The 23,879-nt window shown below is 47.6% G+C and overlaps 2 protein-coding genes across 4 annotated transcripts; both read right to left on the minus strand.

Annotated features, from left to right (window-relative positions):
- Positions 1-463: 463 nt before the first annotated feature.
- Positions 464-11,109, minus strand: LOC136284666 (protein arginine N-methyltransferase 1-like). Of its 3 annotated transcripts, none has more exons than XM_066175026.1 (6): positions 11,017-11,070; positions 8,288-8,341; positions 6,673-6,774; positions 4,174-4,329; positions 2,747-2,810; positions 464-793 (listed from the first exon to the last, which is right to left on the minus strand). In XM_066175026.1, exons 1-6 carry the CDS (start codon positions 11,044-11,046, stop codon positions 507-509), a joined length of 693 nt encoding a protein of 230 aa, XP_066031123.1. In that variant the 5' UTR covers positions 11,047-11,070; the 3' UTR covers positions 464-506. The 3 variants fall into 3 exon arrangements, with proteins under 3 accessions (XP_066031123.1, XP_066031124.1, XP_066031125.1); XM_066175028.1 differs by lacking the exon at positions 464-793 and adding an exon at positions 1,515-1,888; XM_066175027.1 differs by lacking the exon at positions 8,288-8,341 and having other exon boundaries at positions 466-793; positions 11,017-11,109.
- Positions 11,110-12,105: 996 nt separating this feature from the next.
- Positions 12,106-22,727, minus strand: POLD1 (DNA polymerase delta 1, catalytic subunit). Its single transcript, XM_066175029.1, has 9 exons — positions 22,702-22,727; positions 21,793-21,945; positions 20,368-20,519; positions 19,030-19,133; positions 17,828-17,960; positions 15,689-15,802; positions 14,906-14,958; positions 14,000-14,097; positions 12,106-12,326 (listed from the first exon to the last, which is right to left on the minus strand). The coding sequence occupies exons 1-9, from the start codon at positions 22,725-22,727 to the stop codon at positions 12,230-12,232; spliced, it is 930 nt and encodes a 309-aa protein (XP_066031126.1). The 3' UTR covers positions 12,106-12,229.
- Positions 22,728-23,879: the final 1,152 nt, after the last annotated feature.

Below are 23,879 nucleotides of genomic sequence, written 5' to 3' on the forward strand. Positions count from 1 at the left end.
GGATTTTGGGGAGTTTTTGGGCAGAATTTCCTGTGGATTTTGGGGCCGGATTTTGGCTGAATTCCCGTGGATTTGGGGGATTTTTTGGGCTGAATTCCGTGGATTTTGGGCTGAATTCTGTGGATTTCGGGGATTTTTTGGGTCAGAATCCCGTGGATTTTGGGGATTTTTTGGGTCAGAATCCCGTGGATTTTGGGGATTTTTTGGGTCAGAATTCCCGTGGATTTCGGGGATTTTTTGGGTCAGAATCCCGTGGATTTTGGGGATTTTTTGGGTCAGAATCCCGTGGATTTTGGGGATTTTTTGGGTCAGAATCCCGTGGATTTCGGGGATTTTTTGGGTCAGAATTCCCGTGATTTTGGGGATTTTTTGGGTCAGAATTCCCGTGGATTTCGGGGATTTTTTGGGTCAGAATTCCGTGATTTTGGGATTTTTTGGGTCAGAATCCCGTGGATTTTGGGGATTTTTTGGGTCAGAATTCCCGTGGATTTTGGGGATTTTTTGGGTCAGAATTCCCGTGATTTGGGGATTTTTTGGGTCAGAACCCCGTGGATTTCGGGGATTTTTTGGGTCAGAATTCCCGTGATTTTGGGATTTTTTGGGCTGAATTCCCGCGTATCGGGGATTCCCCGGGGGCCGCGGGCCCTCACCAGCCACTTGTCGCGGGCGTAGATGACGGTGTTGAGCATGGACTCGTAGAAGAGGCAGTAGCCCATCCACTCGCTGATGATGATGTCCACCTTGGCCACGGGCAGCTCCACCTCCTCCACCTTCCCCTTGATGATGGAAACCACTGCGAAAGGCAGAGCCGGGCTCGCGCCGCGCCGACCCGCACCGCGCCGCGCCGGCGACGCCGGCCGGGCCGGGGAGCTCTTGGGGAGCGTTGGCCACTTTTGGGGGAGTTTTGGTCACTTTTAAAGGGTTTTGGGGAGGTTTGGTCACTTTTAAAGGTTTTGGGAAGGTTTGGTCACTTTTTAAGGGTTTTGGGGAGGTTTGGTCACTTTTTAAAGGGTTTTGGGGAGTTTTGGTCACTTTTTAAGGGTTTTGGGGAGTTTTGGTCACTTTTTAAAGGGTTTTGGGGAGTTTTGGTCACTTTTTAAGGGTTTTTGGGGAGTTTTGGTCACTTTTTAAGGGTTTTGGGGAGTTTTGGTCACTTTTTAAGGGTTTTGGGGAGTTTTGGTCACTTTTTAAAGGGTTTTGGGGAGTTTGGGTCAGTTTTTAAGGGTTTTGGGGAGTTTTGGTCACTTTTTAAAGGGTTTTTGGGGAGGTTTGGTCAGTTTTTAAAGGGTTTTGGGGAGTTTTGGTCAGTTTTAAGGGTTTTGGGGAGGTTTGGCCACTTTTTAAAGGGTTTTGGGGAGTTTTGGTCAGTTTTTAAAGGGTTTTTCGGGATTTTTTTTGAGTTTCTGAGAGTTTTTTTGAGGGGATTCAGTTTGTCAGTTTTTTGGGAGGTTTTTTTGGATTTTTTGTCATTTTTTAAAGGATTTTTGGGGATTTTTTGTCATTTTTTAAGGGTTTTTCGGGATTTTTTTGAGTTTCTGAGATTTTTGAGAGGGGATTTAGTTTGGATTTTGGGGGATTTTTTTTTCATTTTTTAAAGGGTTTTTTTGGGATTTTTCTTTGAAATTCTAAGAGTTTTTGGAGAAGAGATTTATTTTGGGTTTTTTTGATTTTTTTTCATTTTTTACAAGGGTTTTTTTTGTGATTTTTTTGAGTTTCTGAGAGTTTTTTCGAGGGGATTTAGTTTGGGGTTTTTGGGATTTTTTGGGGGGGATTTTTTAGGGATTTTCTTTTGGATTTTTTTGGGGAATTTTTGGGGAATTTTGGAGGTTTTTTTGAGGAATTTTTTTGTGGGGTTTTGGGGGTGATTTTGGGCTGATGATGGAAACCACTGGAAAAAACCAGGATTTGGGGGGAAAAAAAATCAAGAATTTAGGATTTTTTGGGGAATTTTTTCCAGGTTTTTAATATTTTTTTCTGAATTTTATCAGGATGTTTTCTCAGGGTTTTGTTTGGCATTTTTTGGCTTTTTTTTCTGGAAAGTTTTTTGGGATTTTTGAGGAATTTTTTAGGACTTTTTTTGGGGAATTTTAGGAAGTTTTTTTGGGGTTTATTTTGGGATTTTAAAGGAATTTTTTAGGAGTTTTTTCGGTGTTTTTGGGGGGATTTTTGAGCATTTTTGGGGGGATTCTTTGAGGGGTTTTTTGGGGATTTATTTTGGGGTTTTTGAGAAATTTTTTGGGGATTCTTTGAGGGGTTTTTTTTGCCCTTTTTTGGTGGTTTTTCTTGCATTTCATTTTTTTTTTTTTTGGGTATTTTTAAAGATTTTTTGGGTGATTTTTTGGGGCTGAATTTTGGGGGAACTTCTCAGGATTTTGGGGGGAATTTTTTTTGGGCGATTTCGGGCATTTTTGGGGCTGGTTTTGGGGTGATTTTGTGGATTTTTGGGGTGATTTTTGAGGTGATTTTGGGCACTTTTGGGGCTGGTTTTTGAGACAATTTTGTGGATTTTTGGGGTGATTTTTGGGGCAATTTCAGGCATTTTTGGGGCTGGTTTTTGAAATGTTTTTGTGGATTTTGGGGCTGGTTTTTGGGGTGATTTTGTGAATTTTTGGGGTGATTTTGGGCACTTTTGGGGCTGGTTTTTGAGACGATTTTGTGGATTTTTGGGGTGATTTTTGGGGGTGATTTTTGGGGCGATTTTGTGAATTTTTGGGGGTTTTTTTTGGGGTGATTTGGGGGCTCTCACCGTGGTCCAGTTTGTTGGCCTTGACGATCTTGACGGCGTAGTCGGAGATGCTCGAGCACTCGATCTGGGGGAGGGCCAGAGTGGGACCCCAAAATCCCCCAAAAACACCCCAAAAAACCATCCAAAAACCCCAAAACAGCCCAAAACCCCCCAAAATCCACCCAAAACCCCCCAAAACAGCCCAAAAAGCCCCAAAACAGCCCAAAAAACTCCAAAACAGCTCAAAAAAACCCAAAATCCACCAAAAAACCCCAAATCCACCCAAAACAGCCCCCAAAACCCCAAAACAGCTCAAAAAACCCCCAAAACAGCCCAAAAAACCCCAAAATCCACCCAAAAAACTCCCAAAACAGCCCAAAAAACCCCAAAACAGCTCAAAAAACCCTCAAAACAGCCCAAAAAGCCCCAAAACAGCTCAAAAAACCCCCAAAACAGCCCAAAAAGCCCCAAAACAGCCCAAAACCCCCCAAAATTGCCCAGAAACATCCAAAATACCCCAAAAAAACCCCAAAACACCCCAAATCCATCCAGAACACCCCAAAAATAACCCAAATTCCCCCCAAAAATCCCCAAATCCACCCAAAATCCCCCAAAATCCCCAAATCCCCCCAAAATCCCCAAATTCCCCCAAAATCCCTTCAGAGGCCAAAAACTCTCCTCAAATCCTTCGGATTTCTGCAAAAAAAACCCCGAAATTCCCCCAAAGCTGCTCCGAACTCCCCAAAATCCTTCGAATTTCTCCCAAAATCCTCCACATTTCACCCCAAATCCCTCAAATTTCATCCAAATCTCCCAAATTTCTCCCAAAATCCTTCGAATTTCTCCCCAAATCCCTCAAATTTCTCCCAAAATCCACCAAATTTCTCCCAAAATCCCTCAAATTTCTCCCAAATCCCCCAAATTTCTCCCAAAATCCTCCAAATTTCACCCCAACTCCTCCAAATTTCACCCAAATCCTCCAAATTTCTCCCAAAATCCCTCAACTTTCTCCCCAAATCCCTCAAATTTCTCCCAAATCCCTCAAATTTTCCCCGAATTTCACCCGAAATCCCTCAATTTTCTCCCCAAATCCCTCAAATTTCTCCAAAATCTCCCAAATTTCTCCCAAAATCCCTCAAATTTCTCCCAAATTTCTCCCAAATCCCTCAAATTTTCCCCGAATTTCACCCAAATCCCTCAAATTTCTCCCAAAATCCCCCCAATTTCACCCAAATCCCCCAAATTTCCCCCAAAATCCCCCAAACTCCCCCCAAAATCGCCCCCAAACCCCCTCAGCTCAATCCCAAACCCAAGAAATTCCCTCCGGGAACCCCCCAAGAGCTCCCCCAAAAGCCGCCTCAAGCACCCGGGAATTCCTCAACCCCCCCAAACTCTCCCCGACTCCGCCCCCAAGCGGAACCCGGCGCGGGGCCGGCGGCGCCGCTCACCCCGATGACCCTCCTGGCGCCGGCCTTGGCGGCGAACATGCAGAGGATGCCGGTGCCGCTGCCCACGTCCAGCACCACCTTGTCCTTGAACAGGTGCCGGTTGTGGAACATGGAGTTGCGGTAGGTCAGCGTGCGCACCTCGTCCTTCAGCATCTCCTGGAGGGGGGGAAAGCGCCGAGGTCACCGGGCAGTCGGGAATTTCACATGGAGGAGGCTGAAATCTGGCGTGGAATAGTGAAATCCCCAAAAAAAGCCGGAATTCCTGTCAAAATCGGCTCAAATTTGGTCAAAATCGGCTCAAATTTGGCCCTAAAATCCCACCTCGTCCTTCAGCATCTCCTGGAGGGGGGAAAGCACCGAGGTCACACGGACAATCGGGAATTTCACATGGAGGAGGCTGAAATCTGGCGTGGAATAGTGAAATTCCCAAAAAAAGCCGGAATTCCACAAAAAATCGGCTCAAGTTTGGTCAAAATCGGCGGAAATTTGGTCAAAATCGGCTCAAATTTGGCCCTAAAATCCCACCTCGTCCTTCAGCATCTCCTGGAGGGGGGAAAGCGCCGAGGTCACCGGGCAATCGGGAATTTCACATGGAGGAGGCTGAAATCTGGCATGGAATAGTGAAATCCCCAAAATAAGCCAGAATTCCACAAAAAATCGGCTCAAATTTGGTCAAAATCGGCTCAAATTTCATCAAAATCGGCTCAAGTTTGGCCCTAAAATCCCACCTCGTCCTTCAGCATCTCCTGGAGGGGGGAAAGCACCAAAGTCACCGGGGGGATGATGAAATTCACGGGGAGGAGGCTGAAATCTGGTTGGAATAGTGAAATCCCCAAAAAATTCGGAATTGCCCCAAAAATTGGCTCAAATTTGGTCAAAATCGGTGGAAATTTGGTCAAAATCGGCTCAAATTTGGCCCTACAATCCCACCTCGTCCTTCAGCGTCTCCTGGAGAGGGAAAAGCACCAAAGTCACCGGGGGATGATGAAATTCACGGGGAGGAGGCTGAAATCTGGTTGGGATTTGGGAAATTCCCAAAAAAAGCCGGAATTCCCCAAAAAATTGGCTCAAGTTTGGTCAAAATCGGCTCAAATTTGGTCAAAATTGGCGAAAATTTGAGTTTATTTTGCGTTAATTTTGTGTTAATTTGGGGTTAACTTTGGGTTTATTTTGTGTTAATTTGAGTTTAATTTGGGGTTAATTTTGTGTTAATTTGGGGTTATTTTGGGTTATTTTGGGGTTAATTCCACATCAATTTTGTGCTAATTTGGGGTTAATTTGGGATTTACTTTGGGTTAATTTTGAGTTAATTTTGGGGTTAATTTTGTGTTAATTTGGGGTTAATTTGGGGTTTATTTTGGGGTTAATTTGGGTCAATTCTGTGCTAATTTTGGGGTTATTTTGGGGTTAATTCCGCGTTAATTTTGGGTTAATTTTGTGTTAATTTCGCGTTAATTTTACGTTAATTTTGAGTTAATTTTGGGGTTAATTCTGTGTTAATTTGGGTTTATTTGGGGATTAATTTCGGGTCAATTCTGTGCTAATTTTGGGGTTATTTTGGGGTTAATTCCGCGTTAATTTTGGGTTAATTTTGGGTTCGTTGTGGGTGGTTTTGGAACCCCACGGACGTCGAAGCGGGCGCAGAACTCTGACAACTCCCCAAACTCTCCAAAACTCCCCAAAACTCCCCAAACTCCCCAAAACTTCCAAAACTCCCCAAAACCTTCCCCCAAATTCCCCCAGACTCCCAGGGGATGAACTCTGAGGGGATTTGGGCCGATTTTGGGCCAATTTGGGTCAATTTTGGCCGATTTTGGGCCAATTTGGGGCCAATTTCAGCCAATTTCGGGCCAATTTCGGCCAATTTCAGCCGATTTTGGGCCGATCTCAGCTGATTTTGGGCCGATTTCAGCCAATTTTGGGCCAATTTCAGCCGATTTTGGGCCGATTTCAGCCAATTTCAGCCGATCTCAGCCAATTTTGGGCCAACTTCAGCTGATTTTGGGCCAATTTCAGCCGATTTCAGCCGATTTCGGGCCGATTCTGGGCCGATCTCAGCCGATTTTGGGCCGATTTCAGCCAATTTCGGCCAATTTCAGCCAATTTTGGGCCAACTTCAGCCGATTTTGGGCCCATTTCAGCCAATTTGGGCCAATTTCAACCGATTCTGGGCCGATTTCAGGCCGATTTCAGCCAATTTTGGGCCGATCTCAGCCGATCTCAGCCAATTTCGGGCCAATTTCAGCCGATTTTGGGCCAATTTCAGCCGATCTCAGCCGATTTCGGGCCGATCTCAGCCAATTTTGGGCCAATTTCAGCCGATTTTGGGCCGATTTTGGCCAATTTCAGCCGATTCTGGGCCGATTTGGGCCGATCTCTTCAGCCGATCTCGGGTCACCTCCGTTGCTCCGCGGACGCCGGCCCGCGCGCCGGGCCCCCGCCGCCCCCGGCTCCGCCCCCGCCCCCCCGGCCGAGCCGGGCCGGCCCCGCGCTCGCTACCTCGTGGATGCCGAAGTGGGCGTACGAGTCGAAGTAGTAATCCTTGGAGGTCATGTCCTCGGCCGAGGGTTTGGCGCTGCCCTCGCCGGGGGGGCACGACACCTGGGGGGGGGCAAAGCACGGCTTGGGGGGGCCCCTGGGACCCCCCCCGGGGCCCTCAGATCCCAGACCTCCCGGAATTCCCGCCGAAATCCCCCGGATTCCAGAGAAAACCCCGCCAGAATCCCACCGGAAACGCCAAAATCCCAGGAAAATCCCACCAAAATCCCACCAAAATCCCATCAAAATCCCATTTTTGGGACCCCTGGGACCCCCCCTGGGGCCCTCAGATCCCAGATCTCCCAAATTCCCGGAATTCCTGGAAAAATTCCCCAAATTCCAGCGAAAACCCCACTTAAGATAACGGAATCCCAGTAAAATCCCGCTAGGAAAAAGTAACCAGAGCCCGTTCAAATTCCGGTCAAATTCCATCAAAATTCCCGTGGAAATCCCCTGATGGGGATCCTGAAGCCCCTCAGACCCCAAGAGTCCCGAGATTCCCGGGAAAATTCCCGAAATTCCGGCGAAAATCCCATTAAAATCCCATTCAAAACGCCAAAATCCCAGAAAAATCAAATTTAAAATGCCAAAATCCCACAAAAATCCCAGGAAAATCCCAGGAACATCCCAGGAAAATCCCAGGAACATCCCAGGAAAATCCCAGAAAAATCCCGCTAAAATCCCAGGAAAATCCCAGGAACATCCCAGGAAAATCCCGCTAAAATCCCGCCTCAACCCCGTTACTGGGACCCTCAGATCCCAAAATTCCCAGAATTCCTGGAATTTCCGTGAAAATCCCCCAAATCCCACGAAAATCCCACAAAAAACGCCCCAAATCCCACGAAATTCCCTTGGCTGGGCTCCGGGAACCCCTCAGGTGCCGGAGTCCCGGAATTCCCGGGGAAATTCCCGAAATTCCAGCGAAATTCCCGCCGAAATCCTCTGCAAAACTTCCCACTGCAATTCCATAAAATTCTCCCCTCAAATCTTGTTTTTTCCCAAAAAATTTCCGATTTTTTCCCAAAATTTCAGATTTTCCGCAAAAATTTCAGATTTTTTCCCCAAATTTCAGATTTCCCCCAAAATTTCAGTGTTTTTTTGCAAAATTTCAGATTGTTTTCCTCCAAAATTTCAGATTTTCCCCCAAAATTTCAGATTTTCCCCCCACATTTCAGGGTTTTTTTCCCCCAAATTTCAGATTTTTTCCCCCCAAAACTTCGGCTTTTTTTTCCCCCCCAAATTTTGGGCTTTTCCCCAAAACTTTGCCTTTTCCACCCAGCACTTTCCGGGGTTTTTCTTTAATTTTTTTCCCCCAAAAATTCCATCTTTACCTCCAGAATTTTGATTTCTTTTCCCCCCAGAAAATTCCATTTTTTTCCCCAAATTTTCCCATTTTCCCCCAAATTTTTGCCTTTTTTCCCCAAATTTTAACATTTTCCCCCAAATTTTTGCCTTTTTTCCCCCAATTTTCGCCTTTTTTCCCCCAATTTTCGCCTTTTTTCCCCAGAATTTGGGATTTTTGCCCCAAATTTTCCGTTTTCTGCCCAAAACTGGGTTTTTTTCCCGGAATATTTACATCATCCCGAGGCGGCCGCAGGCTCATCCCGTTGGCCAGCGTGGCTACAAAATTCTGGGGAAAGAGCAACGGAGACACGTCACCCCCGGGGCAAAAACTTGGGGATTTGGGGGGGAAAACGGAGATTTGGGGGAAAAATGGGATTTTTGGGGAAAAAATGGGATTTTGGGGTTTAAAAATGGGATTTTGGGGTTAAAAAGGGGATTTTGGGGGGAAAAATGGAGATTTTGGGGAAAAAAATGGGATTTTGGGGGAAAAATTGGAGATTTGGGGGTAAAAAATGGGATTTTGGGGGAAAAAATGGGATTTTTGGGGAAAAAATGGGATTTTGGGGTTAAAAAGGGATTTTGGGGGGAAAAAAACCGGAGATTTTGGAGGAAAAATTGGAGATTTTGGGGTAAAAAATGGGATTTGGGGGGGAAAAAACGGAGATTTTTGGGGAAAAAAAGGGATTTTGGGGGAAAAATTGGAGGTTTTGGGGTCAAAAATGGGATTTTGGGGGAAAAATTGGAGGTTTTGGGTTTTAAAAATGGGATTTTGGGGTTAAAAATGGGATTTGGGGGTTAAAAACGGGATTTTGAGGCTAAAAAATGGGATTTTGGGGGAAAATTGGAGGTTTTGGGGTCAAAAATGGGATTTTGGGGGAAAATTGGAGGTTTTGGGGTCAAAAATGGGATTTTGGGGGAAAAATTGGAGGTTTTGGGGTTAAAAATGGGATTTTGGGGTTAAAAAGGGATTTTGGGGGAAAAAACGGAGATTTTGGGGAAAAAATGGGACTTTGGGGCTAAAAACGGGATTTTGAGGCTAAAAATGGGATTTTTGGGGTTAAAAATAGAATTTTGGGGTTTAAAAATGGGATTTTGGAATTGAAAAAAGGGATTTTGGAGACTAAAAATGGGATTTTGGGTTAAAAACGGGATTTTGGGGTTAAAAAATGGGATTTTGGAGACTAAAAACGGGATTTTGGGGTTAAAAATGGGATTTTGGAGACTACAAATGGGATTTTTAGGTTAATAAACGGGATTTTTAGGTTAATAAACGGGATTTTGGGGTTAAAAACGGGGGTTTGGGGACTAAAAATGGGTTTAGGTCCCAAAAATTGGCGTTTGAACCCCCAAACTTGGCGTTTGGGGACCCTGAAACGGAGTTTTGGGGAGTGAAAACGGGGTGGGGGCTCCCAAAATTGGGTTGGAGACGCTAAAATTGAGCTTTTGGGGCAAAACCTCGGGATTTTGGGGCCTGAAAATGGGGTTGGGACCCCAAAATTCGGGCCTGGGGGTCCCAAAATGGGCCGGGGGGGTCCGAGCCCCGATTTCGGGGCTGAAAACACCAAAGTTTGGGGGTTCCCTGTGGATTTTCGGGGTAAAAACCCGAATTTTGGGGTTTTGGAAGATTCTGGGGGGTCCCAGAGCGGAAATTTTGGGGTGAGTTGGAGATTTTGGGGGAGTTCACGGGAAATGCCGCCCCAAAATCTCCTTGAATCCGAAAAACTTCCCTCTGAACCCCAAAAATTCCCCCAAAATTTGCCCTAAATCCCAAAAATTCCCCCAAAAATTTCCCTCTAAACCCCAAAACTTCCCTCTGAACCCCAAAAATTCCCCAAAATTTGCCCTAAATCCCAAAAATTCCCCCAAAAATTTCCCTCTAAACCCCAAAACTTCCCTCTGAACCCCAAAAATTCGCCCTAGATACCAAAATTTCCCAAAAATTCCCTCAGAATTCCAAAAATTCCCCCCAAAAATTCCCGCCAAACCCCAAAACTTCCCTCGAAACTCCAAAAATTCCCCAAAAATTCGCCCTAGATACCAAAGTTTCCCAAAAATTCCCTCAGAATTCCAAAAATTCCCCCCAAAATTTCCCTCTAAACCCCAAAAATTCCCCAAAAATTCGCCCTAAATCCCAAAAATTCCCAAAAAATTCCCTCTGAACTCCCAAAATTCCCAAAAAATTCCCTCCGAACTCCCAAAATTCCCCCCAAATTGGCCCTAAACCCCAAAAATGCCCCAAAGGAGCCCCCAGACCCCAATTAAACCCCCCCGACGTTCATTAAATCCCCTGAAATTAATTAAACCTCCCCGATTTTAATTAACCCCCCCCCGAACTTCACTAAATCCCCTCAATCCCTTCAAAAAACCTCCTTAAAACCGCCCCAGAACCTCATTTAAACCCCAAAAAAACTCATTTAAAACCCAAAAAACCTCATTAAAATCCCCCAAACCTCATTTTAAACCCCCAAAACCTCATTAAAACCCCCCAAAACCTCATTAAAACCTCAAAAACCTTATAAACCCCCCCCCAAAACCTCATTAAAACCCCAAACAACCTTATAAAAATTTATAAAAATTAAAAAAAAATTCCCGCCAAATACTCCCGGTCCCCCTCAACCCCCTCAGAGCCGCCCCCCAAACCTCATTGAACCCCCCCCAAAACCTCATTAAAAAACCCCAAATCTAATTAAAACCCCTCAAACCCCATCAAGCCCCCCCCAAGAGCCTTGTTTAAAATAAAAAAAAGTAATAAAAATTTTTAAAAAAAGGCCTCATTGAATATTCCCGGCGGCCTCAGCGCCGCCCCCCCCCGGCTCAGCCCCGAGGCCCCGCAGCTCTCCCGCCGTTCCCGGGCTCGTTTCCCGCCTTCCCGGGGCTGATTTTCCCTCAGCCCCGCCGCCTTTTTGCCCGAATTCGCCTTTTTTCGCCCCATTTCGGGGCCGTTTCTTTGCGCGGACTCACCTCCATGATACAATTGGCCGCCTCCGCCATCTTGTGAGCGCGAGGAGCGGCGCTCCGGCGGCGCCGCGTTTTATCGCGGGGGCGGGGCCGCGGAGAGACCCCACCCCCCCGCGCGTTTTCATTGGGTAAAGGTTCCCGCTTGCCGCGTTCTGATTGGGCGGTGCGGGTGTCGGTCGGGGTTGAGCCACGCCCACGGCGGTGATTGGGCGGGAGGGGGAGTAGCCACGCCCATAAGGGGGCGCGTTTTGCGCGCTGATTGGTGGGAGGGGGTGTCAATCAGCGAGTCACGCCTCGGCGAGCAGCGCCGCCCGGCGGGCGAAGGTTTAATACCAAAAATCCCCCCAAAAAATCCTCCAAAAATCCCCAAAAATTCATTAAAAATCCCCCAAAAAATTCCCCGAAACCCCCAAACCGAAAAAAAAAAAATAAACCCCCAAAAATCCATTAAAATCCCCCCAAAATGCCCCAAAAATCCCATCCAAAAATCCATCAAAAACCCCCGAAAATTCCCCAAAGATCCCCCCAAAAATCCCACTAAAAATCCATTAAAATCCCCAAAAACTCCCCAAAGATCCCCCCAAAATTCCCACTAAAAATCCATCTAAAAATCCCAAAAAATTCCCCAAAGATCCTCCCAAAAATCCCACTAAAAATCCTTCAAAAATCCATTAAAAATCCCCCAAAATTCCCCAAAGATCCCCCCAAAAATCCCATTTAAAAATCCATTTAAAAATCCATTAAAAATCCCCCAAAATTCCCCAAAGATCCCCCCAAAAATCCCACTAAAAATCCATCCAAAAATCCATTAAAAATCCCCCAAAATTCCCCAAAGATCCTCCCAAAAATCCCATTTAAAAATCCATTTAAAAATCCATTAAAACCCCCCCAAAATCCCCCCCTAAAAATCCCCCTAAAAATCTCCAAAAAACCCCCTCAAGATCCATTCCAAATCCTCCCAAAACTCCCATTAAAACTCCATCAAAAATTCCATTTAAAAATCCCAAAAATTCCCCCCTGCCCCCCCCAAAAAAAAATCCCCCAAAAAATCAAGGAAAAGGAAAAAAAACGTCCCAACCGAGGCACAAAAAAACCGCTAAAAACCCGAATCTTTATTCAACTCTCCGCAGGGAATTTCGCGCCGCGTCCCGGAATTCCCGGAGTTCCCGGAGTTCCCGGAGTTCCCGGAGTTCCGGGAGGTTTTGGGGGATTTCGGTCACCACTCGAGGGCCCCGAAGCGGCCGAGCAGCTCCTGCTGCGCCTCCAGGTCCTTCTGCACCTTCCGGCGCATGTAGAAAATGGGGCAGTCCCGGCCTGCCGGAGAAATTCGGGAATTTCGGCGACTTCGGGAATTTCGGCGGCTTTTTGGGGGACATTTGGGGGGTTTTTTGGGGGATTTTTGGGGGAATTTTGGGGGAATTTTGAGGATTTTTTGGAGAATTTTTGGGGGCTTTTGGGGGGGGAAATTTTGGGGGGTTTTTTTTGGAAATTTTGGGGATTTTTCGGGGGAATTTTGAGGATTTTTTTGGGGACATTTTGGGGGGTTTTTTTTAGGGGTTTTTGGGAATTTTGGGGGGGAAATTTGGAGGGAATTTTGAGGATTTTTTGGGGACGTTTTGGGGGGATTTTTTTAGGGGTTTTTGAGAATTTTTGGGGGGAAATTTCGGGGAAATTTTGGGGATTTTTTGGGGACATTTTGGGGGATTTTTTAAGGGGTTTTTGGGAATTTTTGGGGGGAAATTTTGGGGGTTGTGGGGGAAATTTGGAGGGAATTTTGAGGATTTTTTGGGGACATTTTGGGGGATTTTTTTAGGGGTTTTTGGGAATTTTGGGGGGGAATTTTTGGGGGTTGTGGAGGAAATTTGGGGGGAATTTTGAGGATTTTTTTGGGGACATTTTGGGGGATTTTTTTAGGGTTTTTTTGGGAATTTGGGGGGGACATTTTGGGGGTTTTGGGGGAAACTTGGGGGGAATTTTGAGGATTTTTTGGGGACATTTTGGGGGATTTTTTAAGGGGTTTTTGGGAATTTTTGGGGGGGAAATTTTGGGGGTTTCGGGGGAATTTTGAGGATTTTTTGGGGACATTTTGGGGGGATTTTTTTAGGGGTTTTTCGGAAATTTTGGAGGATTTTTTGGGGGGAAAATTTTGGGGTTTTTCTTTTGTAAGTTTTTTGGGATTTTTCGGGGGTATTTTGGGGATTTTTTGGGGACATTTTGGGGGATTTTTTTAGGGGTTTTTGGGAATTTTTGGGGGGGACATTTTGGGGGTTGTGGGGGAAATTTGGGGGGAATTTTGAGGATTTTTTGGGGACATTTTGGGGGATTTTTTAGGGGTTTTTGGGAATTTTTGGGGGGTAAATTTTGGGGGTTTTGGGGGAAATTTCGGGGGAATTTTGAGGATTTTTTGGGGACATTTTGGGGGGATTTTTTTAGGGTTTTTTTTGGGAATTTGGGGGGGAAATTTTGGGGGTTTCGGGGGAAATTTCGGGGGAATTTTGAGGATTTTTTGGGGACATTTTGGGGGATTTTTTAAGGGGTTTTTTGGGAATTTTTGGGGGGGAAATTTTGGGGGTTGTGGGGGAAATTTGGGTGGAATTTTGAGGATTTTTTGGGGACATTTTGGGGGATTTTTTAGGGGTTTTTTGGGAATTTGGGGGAGACATTTTGGGGGTTTTGGGGGAATTTTGAGGATTTTTAGGGGACATTTTGGGGGATTTTTTAGGGTTTTTTTGGGAATTTGGGGGGGACATTTTGGGGGTTTTGGGGGAAACTTGGGGGGAATTTTGAGGGATTTTTTGGGGACATTTTGGGGGATTTTTTAAGGGGTTTTTGGGAATTTTTGGGGGGAAATTTGGGGGGAATTTTGAGGATTTTTTGGGGACATTTTGGGGGATTTTTTAGGGTTTTTTTGGGAATTTGGGGGGACATTTTGGGGGTTTCGGGGGAAGCCGGCGGGGCCCCTCGGGGCCCAGGTGAGGCGCCGCACCTGGTGCACAGCACGTCCTGCAGGAGGGAGCCCTGGCACCGCTGGCACTGACTCCAGAGGCGGGAGAAGCTGCGCTCCAGGTGCCACATCTGGGACACCTGGGGGGACAAAAACGCCCCAAAAATCCCAACCGGGGACCCCCAAAACCCCCAAATCGCCGCCGGGATCCCAAAAACCCCCAACCCCGAAGGTGGGACCCCGAAAATCCCAAAATCGCCGCCGGGATCCCAAAAAACCCCCAACCCCAAAGGTGGGACCCCGAAAATCCCAAAATCGCCGCCGGGATCCCAAAAAACCCCCAACCCCGAAGGTGGGACCCCCAAAACCCCCAAATCGCCGGATTTCGGCCCCTGAACCCCAAAACCCCCAAATTTGTCGCCCCAAAACCCCAAGATCCCAAAATTTGAACCCGAACCCCCAAATTTCAGACCCCAAAATCCCCAATTTGGGCCCCAAAAACCCCAAATTCGAGACCCCGAACCCACAAAAACCCCAAATTTTGGCCCTAAAAACCCCAAAATCCCAAATTTTAACCCCAAAATCCCAAATTTTATCCCAAAAATCCCAAATTTTGACCCCAAAACCCCCAAAATCCCCAAATTTTAACCCCAAAATCCCAAATTTTATCCCAAAAAACCCAAATTTTGACCCCAAAACCCCCAAAATCCCAAATTTTAACCCCAAAATCCCAAATTTTAACCCCCAAAATCCCCAAATTTTAACCCCCAAAATTCCCAAATTTTTAACCCCCAAATCCCCGGATTCCTCCCGCAAAATTCCCAAATTTTAACCCCCAAATCCCCGGATTCCTCCCCCAAAATTCCCAAATTTTAACCCCCAAATCCCCGGATTCCTCCCCCAAAATTCCCAAATTTTAACCCCCAAATCCCCGGATTCCTCCCCCACCTCTTTCTGGTAGAGCTCCGACTCCCTCTGGCGGCAGAAATCGCAAACTGCACCTGGGGGGGGAAGAAATTAATTATTAAAAAATTAATTAATATTAATAATATCGTTATTAAATAAATAAATATTCATTATTGCCATTTTTATTTTAGGGTGAAGTTCTTTTTTTGGATTAATTTGAGGCTCCTGGAGCCCGATTTTGGGATAAATTTCAGCCAGAGGGGGATTAATTTCACGTTAATGAGGTTAATTAGCACAGGACTGGTTTAATTAGGGCCGGGATCATTAATTAGGGAAGGCGGATTTAATTCTGAGCCTCGGGGATCCCAGTTTTGGGCTCAATTTTGGTCGTTTCGGACCCAATTTCTTTTGCCACACTGGTTTAATTCCAATGCAAAATCATTAGTTTCGGGTTAATGAGGTTAATTAGCGCAGGGCTCATTAATTAGGGCGGGGAGCTTCCATTCTGAGCCTCAGGGATCCCAGTTTTGGGCTGAATTTTGGGGATTTTGGCCGTTTCCGACCCAATTTTTTTTGCCAGCCTGGCTTCGTTCCAATGTAAAATCATTAATTTCGGGTTAATGAGGTTAATTAGCGCAGGGCTCATTAATTAGGGCGGGGGAGCCTTCATTCTGAGCCTCAGGGATCCCATTTTCGGGCTGAATTTTGGGGATTTTAACCGTTTCCGGCCCAATTTTTTTTGCCAGCCTGGCTTCGTTCCAATGTAAAGCCGTTAATTTGGGGCGAGGGAGGTTAATTAGCGCTAACGAGGGGGCGGGGTCTCACCGTGGTGCGGCAGCAGGGCCCGGCAGCCGATGCAGCTGCTGCGCTTGGAGGTGAAGGCCGAGAGGCCGCCGGACTTGGCCGTCAGGAGGGTCTTGCAGCGGGTGTGCTCGCCCTCTGCCAGGGGCACGGACGGGCATGAAACGCCCCAAACCCGCCCAAATAGCCCCAAAACCGGCCAAAACTGCCCAAATCCCCCCAAAACCCGCCCAAATCGCCCCAAAACCGCCCAAATCGCCCCAAAACCGCCCAAAACCCGCCACAAATCTCCCCAAACCAGCCCAAATCGCCCCAAAACCGCCCAAAACCGGCCAAAACTGCCCAAATCCCCCCAAAACTGCCCAAATCGCCCCAAACCAGCCCAAATCGCCCCAAAACCGCCCAAAACCGGCCCAAAACCCCCCAAAATCCACCCAAATACCCCCAAAACCGCCCAAAACCCGCCCAAATCTCCCCAAACCAGATCAAATTGCCCCAAAACTGCCCCAAACCCGCCCAAATCGCCCCAAAACCGCCCAAATCCCCCCAAAACCCGCCCAAATCGCCCCAAAACTGCGCAAAACCGCCCAAATCGCCCCAAAACCCGCCCAAAACCCACCCAAATACCCCCAAAACTGCCCCAAACCCGCCCAAATTGCCCCAATACTGCCCCAAACCCGCCCCAAACCCACCCAAATCCCCCAAACCCGCCCCAAATCGCCCCAAAATCCCCCCAAATCGCCCCCAAAACCGCCCAAAACCGCCCAAAACCCTCCAAAAACCACCCCAAAACCGCCCAAATCCCCCCAAAATCCCCCCAAATCACCCCCAAAACCGCCCAAAACCCGCCCAAAACTGCCCAAAACTGCCCAAATCCCCCCAAACCCACCCAAATCCCCCCAAAACCGCCCAAATCTCCTCAAAACCCTCAAAAATCTGCTCAAAACCTCGAAAATCTGCTCAAAAAACTCGAAAATCTCAACACCTCAAAAATCTTCCCAAAACCCACAAAAATCTGCTCAAAAATCTCCTCAAAAAATCGCCCAAAAACCTCAAAAATCTGCTCAAAAATCTCAAAAATCTGCCCAAACCAGCCCGGAAACCCCACAGACACTGAGCGGTTTAAACCCCCCAAAATCACCAAAAATTGGCCAAAATCGCCCCAAAATCGCCCCCGAAATTCCCGTAAAAACCCCCAAAATCCCAGGATTTGGGAACCCCAAAATCCTCCAAATTCCCCCCAAAAATCTCTCCGAACTCCCGGAGTCCCTGGGAGCAAAAAACCCCCCAAAATTCTGTCGAAATCGGCAAAAAAATTTCTCCGAAACGGCCCCAAAACCGCGGGAATTTCGGCAATTTCGGCCTTTTTCCCTCAAAGTTGACCCGATGTCAACGTTTTTTTTGGGGATTTTGGGGGAAATTTGGGGGATTTTGGTCAAACTCGCGCAGCAGCCCCAGGTGGGCTCGAGGCTCCTCGTTTTGGGCCAATTTGGGCCAATTTTGGGCAAATTTCGGGCAAATTTCGCTCAATTTTCTCTATTTTCGCCGTTTTTGGCCCGGTTTTGATCCAGATTTTTGGGAATTTGGGGGAAATTTTAGGAACTTCGGGAAAGTTTTGGGATAATTCACGGAGCAGCGCCGCCCTCACTCAGGGTGGGCTCGGAGCTCCTCGTTTTGGGCGAATTTCGGCCAATTTGGAGCAAATTTCGCTCAATTTCCTCCATTTTCGCCGTTTTTGGCCCGGTTTTGATCCAGTTTTTTGGGAATTTGGGGGAATTTTTGGGGATTTTGGTCAAACTCACGCAGCAGCGCCAACCTCCCTCAAGGTGGGCTCGGAGCTCCTCGTTTTGGGCCAATTTGGGTGAATTTGAGCCAATTTGGAGCAAATTTCGCTCAATTTTCTCCATTTTTGCCGGTTTTGGCCCCATTTCGAGGCAGTTTTTTGGGGTAAAATTTGGGGATTTCGGTGAAACCCACGTAGCAGCGCCAACCTCCCTCAAGGTGGGCTCGGAGCTCCTCGTTTTGGGCCGATTTGGGCCGATTTGGAGCCATTTTTGGCGAATTTTCCTCACTCTTCGCCCAATTTTGGCCATTTCTGGGCGGATTTCGCCGGGGTTTTCGGTGATTTTTGGGGCGAAATTTGGGGATTTCGGTGAAACTCACGCAGCAGCACGGCCTGGGCCCTGCCCTCGCCCAGGATGGGCTCGAAGATCCTGAGCAGGGGCCGGCTCAGCTGCTGCTCCAGGTAGTAGCGGGTGTCGATGGGCAGGTTCTGCTCCAGGGCAAACACCGGGTCCTGGAACGGGGATTTGGGGAGAATTGGGGGGGAAATTGGGGGGGATTTGGGGAAAATTGGGGGAATTTGGGGAAAATTGGGGGAATTTGGGGAGGATTTGGGGAAAATTGGGGGGAAATTGGGGGTTTTGGGGAAAATTTGGGGGGTTTTTGGGGAGAATTTGGGGATTTTGGGGAGAATTTGGGGGATTCGGGGAGAATTTGGGGGATTTGGGGAAAACTGGGGGAATTTGGGGAGGATTTGGGGAAAATTGGGGGAAAATTGGGGGATTTGGGGAGAATTTGGGGGATTTGGGGAAAATTGGGGGAATTTGGGGAGAATTTGGGGAATTTGGGGAGAATTGGGGGGAAAATTGGAGGTTTTGGGGAGAATTTGGGGGATTTGGGGAGAATTTGGGGAATTTGGGGAGAATTTGGGGGATTTGGGGAGAATTTGGGGGAAGATTGGGGGAAAAATGGAGTTTTTTTGGTGAGATTGGATGGAGGATTTTGAGGAAAATTTGGGGAATTTTGGGGAAAATTTGGGGTTTTTTGGGGAAAATTTGGGGAATTTTGGGGAGAATTTGGGAATTTGGGGAGAATTTGGGGAATTTGGGGAGAATTTGGGGGATTTGAGGAGAATTTCGGGGGGAATAGGAGGAAAGTTTGGGGCTTTTGGGGAAAATCTGGGGATTTTGGGGTGAAATGGATTTTGGGGAAAACTCGGGGGAACTTTCGGGGACAATTTGGGGGTTCGGGGGGAAAATTGAGGGATTTGGGGGTTTTTTTTTTTGGGGGGGGGGGGAGAATTTGGGATCTTTTGGGGAGAATTTGGTGGAAATTCGGCTGAGCCTCGAGCGACCCCTTGACCCCAAACGACCCCTCGACCTCTCAGCCGGGATCCCGTGACCCCCCGCGTGACCCCCTGACCCTTGGCTGACCAGTTGACCTCCGAGTGACCCCCAAGCGCCCCCAAATTCCTCCAAATTCCACCCAAATTTCACCAAATTTTCCCGGATTTTTTTGGGTCCCCCCCCCCCCGGCGGCAGGTGACCCCGAGGTGACCCCGAGGTGACCCCTTGACCTCTGACCTCCGAGCGCGTGTAGGCGGCCTGGCCCCGTGCCCCGGTGACAATGACGTAGGGGACCCTGTCCCCCAGCGTGGGGGGCGCTGCCGGGGTCACGGCGCCGCAACCTGCGGACGGAAGGGCCAGAGCCGGTTAAACCAGACCGGGGGAGGAACCAGCCCCGAAACCAACGAGGGGGCCAAAAAATCCCGAGGAAACGGCCCCAAAAATCCCCAAAATCGGCCCCAAAATCCCGAGAAACGGCCCCAAAAATCCCGAGGAAACGGCCCCAAATATCCCCAAAATCGGCCCCAAAATCCTGTAAAAACGGCCCCGAATATCCCAAAATCGGCCCCAAAATCCGAGGAAACGGCCCCAAAATCCCCCCCAAAACCCTGAAAAAACGGCCCCAAAATCCCGAGGAAACGGCCCCAAATATCCCCAAAATCGGCCCCAAAATCCCGAGAAACGGCCCCAAATATCCCGAGGAAACGGCCCCAAAAATCCCCAAAATCGGCCCCAAAATCCCGAGAAACGGCCCCAAAAATCCCGAGGAAACGGCCCAAAATATCCCAAAATCGGCCCCAAAATCCCGAGAAACGGCCCCAAAATCCCCAAAATACCAAAAAAACGGCCCCAAAATCCCGAGGAAACGGCCCCCAAATATCCCCAAAATCGGCCCCAAAATACCAAAAAAACGGCCCCAAAATCCCGAGGAAATGGCCCCAAACATCCCAAAAATCGGCCCCAAAATACCGAAAAAAACGGCCCCAAAATCCCGAGGAAATGGCCCCAAACATCCCAAAAATCGGCCCCAAAATACCGAAAAAACGGCCCCAAATATCCCGAGGAAACGGCCCCAAAATCCCGAGGAAACGGCCCAAAATATCCCAAAATCGGCCCCAAAATACCAAAAAAAACGGCCCCAAAATCCCGAGGAAACGGCCCCAAATATCCCCAAAATCGGCCCCAAAAATCCCGAGGAAACGGCCCCAAAAATCCCGAGGAAACGGCCCCAAATATCCCAAAATCGGCCCCCAAAATCGGCCCCAAAATCCCGAAAAAAACGGCCCCAAATATCCCAAAATCGGCCCCAAAAATCCCGAGGAAACGGCCCCAAAATCCTGAAAAATGGACCCAAAATCCTCAAAATTCGCCCCAAAAACCCCAAAACTGCAAGAGACGGCCCGGGACGGGTTTTGGGGCCGTTTTTGGGGGTGAATTTTGTGGGTTTTGGGCCGGAATTTGGAGATTTTTGGGGTGAATTTTGGCATTTTTGGGGTTTCTGGGCCAGAATTTGGCGTTTTTTGGGCCGTTTTTTATGAATTTTGGGTCCTTTTTGGGTAATTTCGTGTCTCCCACCTCTCAGCCAGGGCCACGTGGGCCTGGGGGGGCGCCGGGACGGTTTTTGAGGCCGTTTTTGGGGTGAATTTTGGCGTTTTTGGGGTTTCTGGGCCAGGATTTGGTGGTTTTTTGGTGTTTTTTTGGGCCGTTTTCTTTTGAATTTTGGGGTCCTTTTCGGGCCAATTTTGACGGTTTTCGTGTCTCCCACCTCTCAGCCAGGGCCACGTGGGCCTGGGGGGCGCCGGGACGGGTTTTGGGGCCGTTTTTGGGGGTGAATTTTGGCGTTTTTGGGGTTTCTGGGCCAGAATTTGGTGGTTTTGGGGGGTTTTTTGGGCCGTTTTTTTTTGAATTTTGGGTCCTTTTTGGGTTATTTCATGTCTCCCACCTCTCAGCCAGGGCCACGTGTGCCGGGACGGTTTTTGAGGCCGTTTTTGGGGTGAATTTTGGCGTTTTTGGGGTTTCTGGGCCAGAATTTGGTGTTCTTTGGGGTTTTTTGGGCCGTTTTTTTTTGAATTTTGGGTCCTTTTTTGGGTAATTTCGTGTCTCCCACCTCTCAGCCAGGGCCCCGTGTGCCTGGGGGGCGCCGGGACGGTTTTTTGAGGCCGTTTTTGGGGTGAATTTTGGCGTTTTTGGGGTTTCTGGGCCAGATTTTGGTGGTTTTTGGGGGTTTTTTGGGCCGTTTTTTTTTGAATTTTGGGTCCTTTTGGGGGGTTATTTCGTGTCTCCCACCTCTCAGCCAGGGCCACGTGTGCCGGGACGGGTTTTGAGGCCGTTTTTGGGGTGAATTTTGGCGTTTTTGGGGTTTCTGGGCCAGAATTTGGGTGTTTTGGTGTTTTTTGGGCCTTTTTTTTTGAATTTTGGGTCCTTTTCGGGCCAATTTTGACGGTTTTGGTGTCTCCCACCTCTCAGCCAGGGCCACGTGGGCCTGGGGGGGCGCCGGGACGGTTTTTGAGGCCGTTTTTGGGGTGAATTTTGGCGTTTTTTGGGGTTTCTGGGGCCAGATTTTGGTGGTTTTGGGGGTTTTTTGGGCCGTTTCTTTTGAATTTTGGGTCCTTTTCGGGCCAATTTTGACGGTTTTGGTGTCTCCCACCTCTCAGCCAGGGCCACGTGGGCCTGGGGGGCGCCGGGACGGTTTTTGAGGCCATTTTTGGGGTGAATTTTGGCGTTTTTGGGGTTTCTGGGCCAGAATTTGGTGGTTTTGGGGGTTTTTTTGGGCCGTTTTTTTTTTGAATTTTGGGTCCTTTTTTGGGTAATTTCGTGTCTCCCACCTCTCAGCCAGGGCCCCGTGTGCTGGGACGGTTTTTGAGGCCGTTTTTGGGGTGAATTTTGGCGGTTTTGGGGTTTCTGGGCCAGAATTTGGTGTTCTTTGGGGTTTTTTGGGCCGTTTTTTTTTGAATTTTGGGTCCTTTTTGGGCCAATTTTGACGGTTTTGGTGTCTCCCACCTCTCAGCCAGGGCCACGTGGGCCTGGGGGGCGCTGTAGGCGCTGGCCGCCCGCGTTAACTCCTTGGTGATCACCAGCTGGGAGATGTCGATGCGGTTGCAGAGCAGGTCGGAGATCACCTCCTGCGCGTGGGCCACGGCGCCCTGCGGGTCCCTGGGGAGAACCGCGCTTCGGAGAGGCCGAAAACAAACCCCGCACCCGCCCGGCACAGACCCGCATGGCGGGGAATTTGGTCCCCATTTATCAGCCTTTTTTCCCCATTTCTCAGCTTTTTTTTCCCCCATTTTTTAGCATTTTTTCCCCATTTTTCAGCTTTTTTTTCCCCCATTTTTCAGCATTTTTTTTAGCCCATTTTTCAGCATTTTTCCCCCCATTTTTCAGCTTTTTTCCCCCCATTTTTCAGCTTTTTTTCGCCTTTTTTCCCTCATTTTTTTTCTCCATTTAATTGACTTTTCTCCTCCCCTTTTTCTCCCCTCGTTTTTTCCGCCTTTTCCTTTTTTCTTTTTTTTTTTTCATTTTTTCCCCCATTTTTTGCCCGTAGTTTTCATCCTTTTTGCCCATTTTTTCATTTTTTTCTGCCCATTTTTTCATGTTTTTCCCCCCATTTTTTCATTTTTCTTTCCCCATTTCTTCCCCATTTTCTCCTCTCTTTTCCCCATTTTTTTCCCATTTTTTTCCCATTTTCCCCTTTTTTTCCCCATTCTTTCCCCATTTTTTCATCTTTTCCCCCCATTTCATTCAATTTTTTTCTCCTCCTTTCCACCCATTTTCCAGCCTTTTCCCCCGTTTTTTTCCCTGTTTTCTTGGTTTTCACCCCCTGGATGGAAACCACGGCGCCCTGCGGGTCCCTGGGGAGAATCGCGCTTCGGAGACCCCGAAAACAAACCTCGAACCCGCCCCGGGACAGACCCGCATTCCGGCCGCTGGAGCACCATCTTCGGCTCTTTTTCCCCATTTCTCAGCTTTTTCTTTTTCCCCCATTTTTCAGTCTTTTTTTCCCCCATTTTTCAGCTTCTTTTCCCCATTTTTCAGTCTTTTTTCCCCCATTTTTCAGCTTTTTTCGCCTTTTTTTCCCCTTTTTTCCTCATTTTCTTTCTCCATTTTATTCACATTTTTCCTCCCCTTTTCCCCCCTCATTTTCCAGCTTTTTCCTCCTTTTTCTTTCTTTAAGTTTGGCTCTTTTCCCCCCCTTTTTTTTCACCTTTCTTTCCCCATTTTTTGCCCATTTTTTCCTCTTTTCCCCCCCATTTTTTCCTCTTTTTCCCCCATTTTTTGGCCCTTTTATCATCTTTCTTTCCCCATTTTTTTGCCTATTTTTTCCTCTTTTCCCTCCATTTTTTCCCATTTTTTTTCATCTTTCTTTCCCCATTTTTTCCTCTTTTCCCCCCATTTTTTGACCGTTTTTCGTTGTTTTTTCACCATTTTTTCCCCAAATTTCCCCTTTTTTCCCCCCAGATCACCTGCGCAGCAGGATCCTCCGGAGCCAGCCTCTCACTTGGGGTAAAACTCCCCAAACTTTCCCCATTTCTTCACCTTTTTGGTCACATTTCCCCAATTTTTTTCCCGTTTTTCGTTGTTTTTTGACCGTTTTTCGTCGTTTTTTCACCGTTTTTCACCATTTTTTTCACCGTTTTCTCCCCAATTTCCCCCCAGATCACCTGTGCAGCAGGATCCTCCGGAGCCAGTCTCTCCCTCAAGGCCCAATTTGGGGCCATTTTCCCTTTTCTTGGCCATTTTTCCTCATATTTTCCCCGTTTTTTGACCGTTTTTCGTCATTTTTTCACCGTTTTTCGTCGTTTTTCCCCCAAATTTCCCCGTTTTCCCCCCGCAGATCACCTGTGCAGCAGGATCCTCCGGAGCCAGCCTCTCACTCAGGGGAAAACTCCCCAAACTTTCCCCATTTCTTCACCTTTTTGGTCATATTTTCCCCGTATTTTGACCGTTTTTCGTCGTTTTTTCACTGTTTTTCGTCATTTTTTCACCATTTTTCGTCATTTTTTCACCATTTTTCGTCATTTTTTCACCATTTTTCCCCGTTTTTTCTTTCCCCAATTTCCCCCCAGATCACCTGTGCAGCAGGATCCACC

This window comes from Chamaea fasciata, unplaced genomic scaffold (genome assembly GCF_029207755.1).
Source record: "Chamaea fasciata isolate MVZ Bird 193981 ecotype frontalis unplaced genomic scaffold, bChaFas1.0.hap1 SCAF_1245, whole genome shotgun sequence".
Taxonomy (NCBI): Eukaryota; Metazoa; Chordata; class Aves; order Passeriformes; family Sylviidae; genus Chamaea; species Chamaea fasciata.

What these genes read in the sequence shown, in the direction of transcription:
- LOC136284666 (XM_066175026.1), bottom strand. Translation starts at nt 11,046, where the DNA reads ATGGCGGAGGCGGCCAATTGTATCATGGAG. An exon ending in GCGCCAGGAGGGTCATCGGG is followed by an intron (nt 2,811 to 4,173) that starts GTGAGCGGCGCC and finishes GCCCTCCCCCAG; the next exon opens with ATCGAGTGCTCGAGCATCTC. An exon ending in GGCCAACAAACTGGACCACG is followed by an intron (nt 794 to 2,746) that starts GTGAGAGCCCCC and finishes TGCCTTTCGCAG; the next exon opens with TGGTTTCCATCATCAAGGGG.
- POLD1 (XM_066175029.1), bottom strand. Translation starts at nt 22,727, where the DNA reads ATGGTGCTCCAGCGGCCGGAATGCGG. An exon ending in CCGCCTACACGCGCTCGGAG is followed by an intron (nt 17,961 to 19,029) that starts GTCAGAGGTCAA and finishes TCCCCGTTCCAG; the next exon opens with GACCCGGTGTTTGCCCTGGA. An exon ending in GGCCCAGGCCGTGCTGCTGC is followed by an intron (nt 15,803 to 17,827) that starts GTGAGTTTCACC and finishes TGCCCCTGGCAG; the next exon opens with AGGGCGAGCACACCCGCTGC.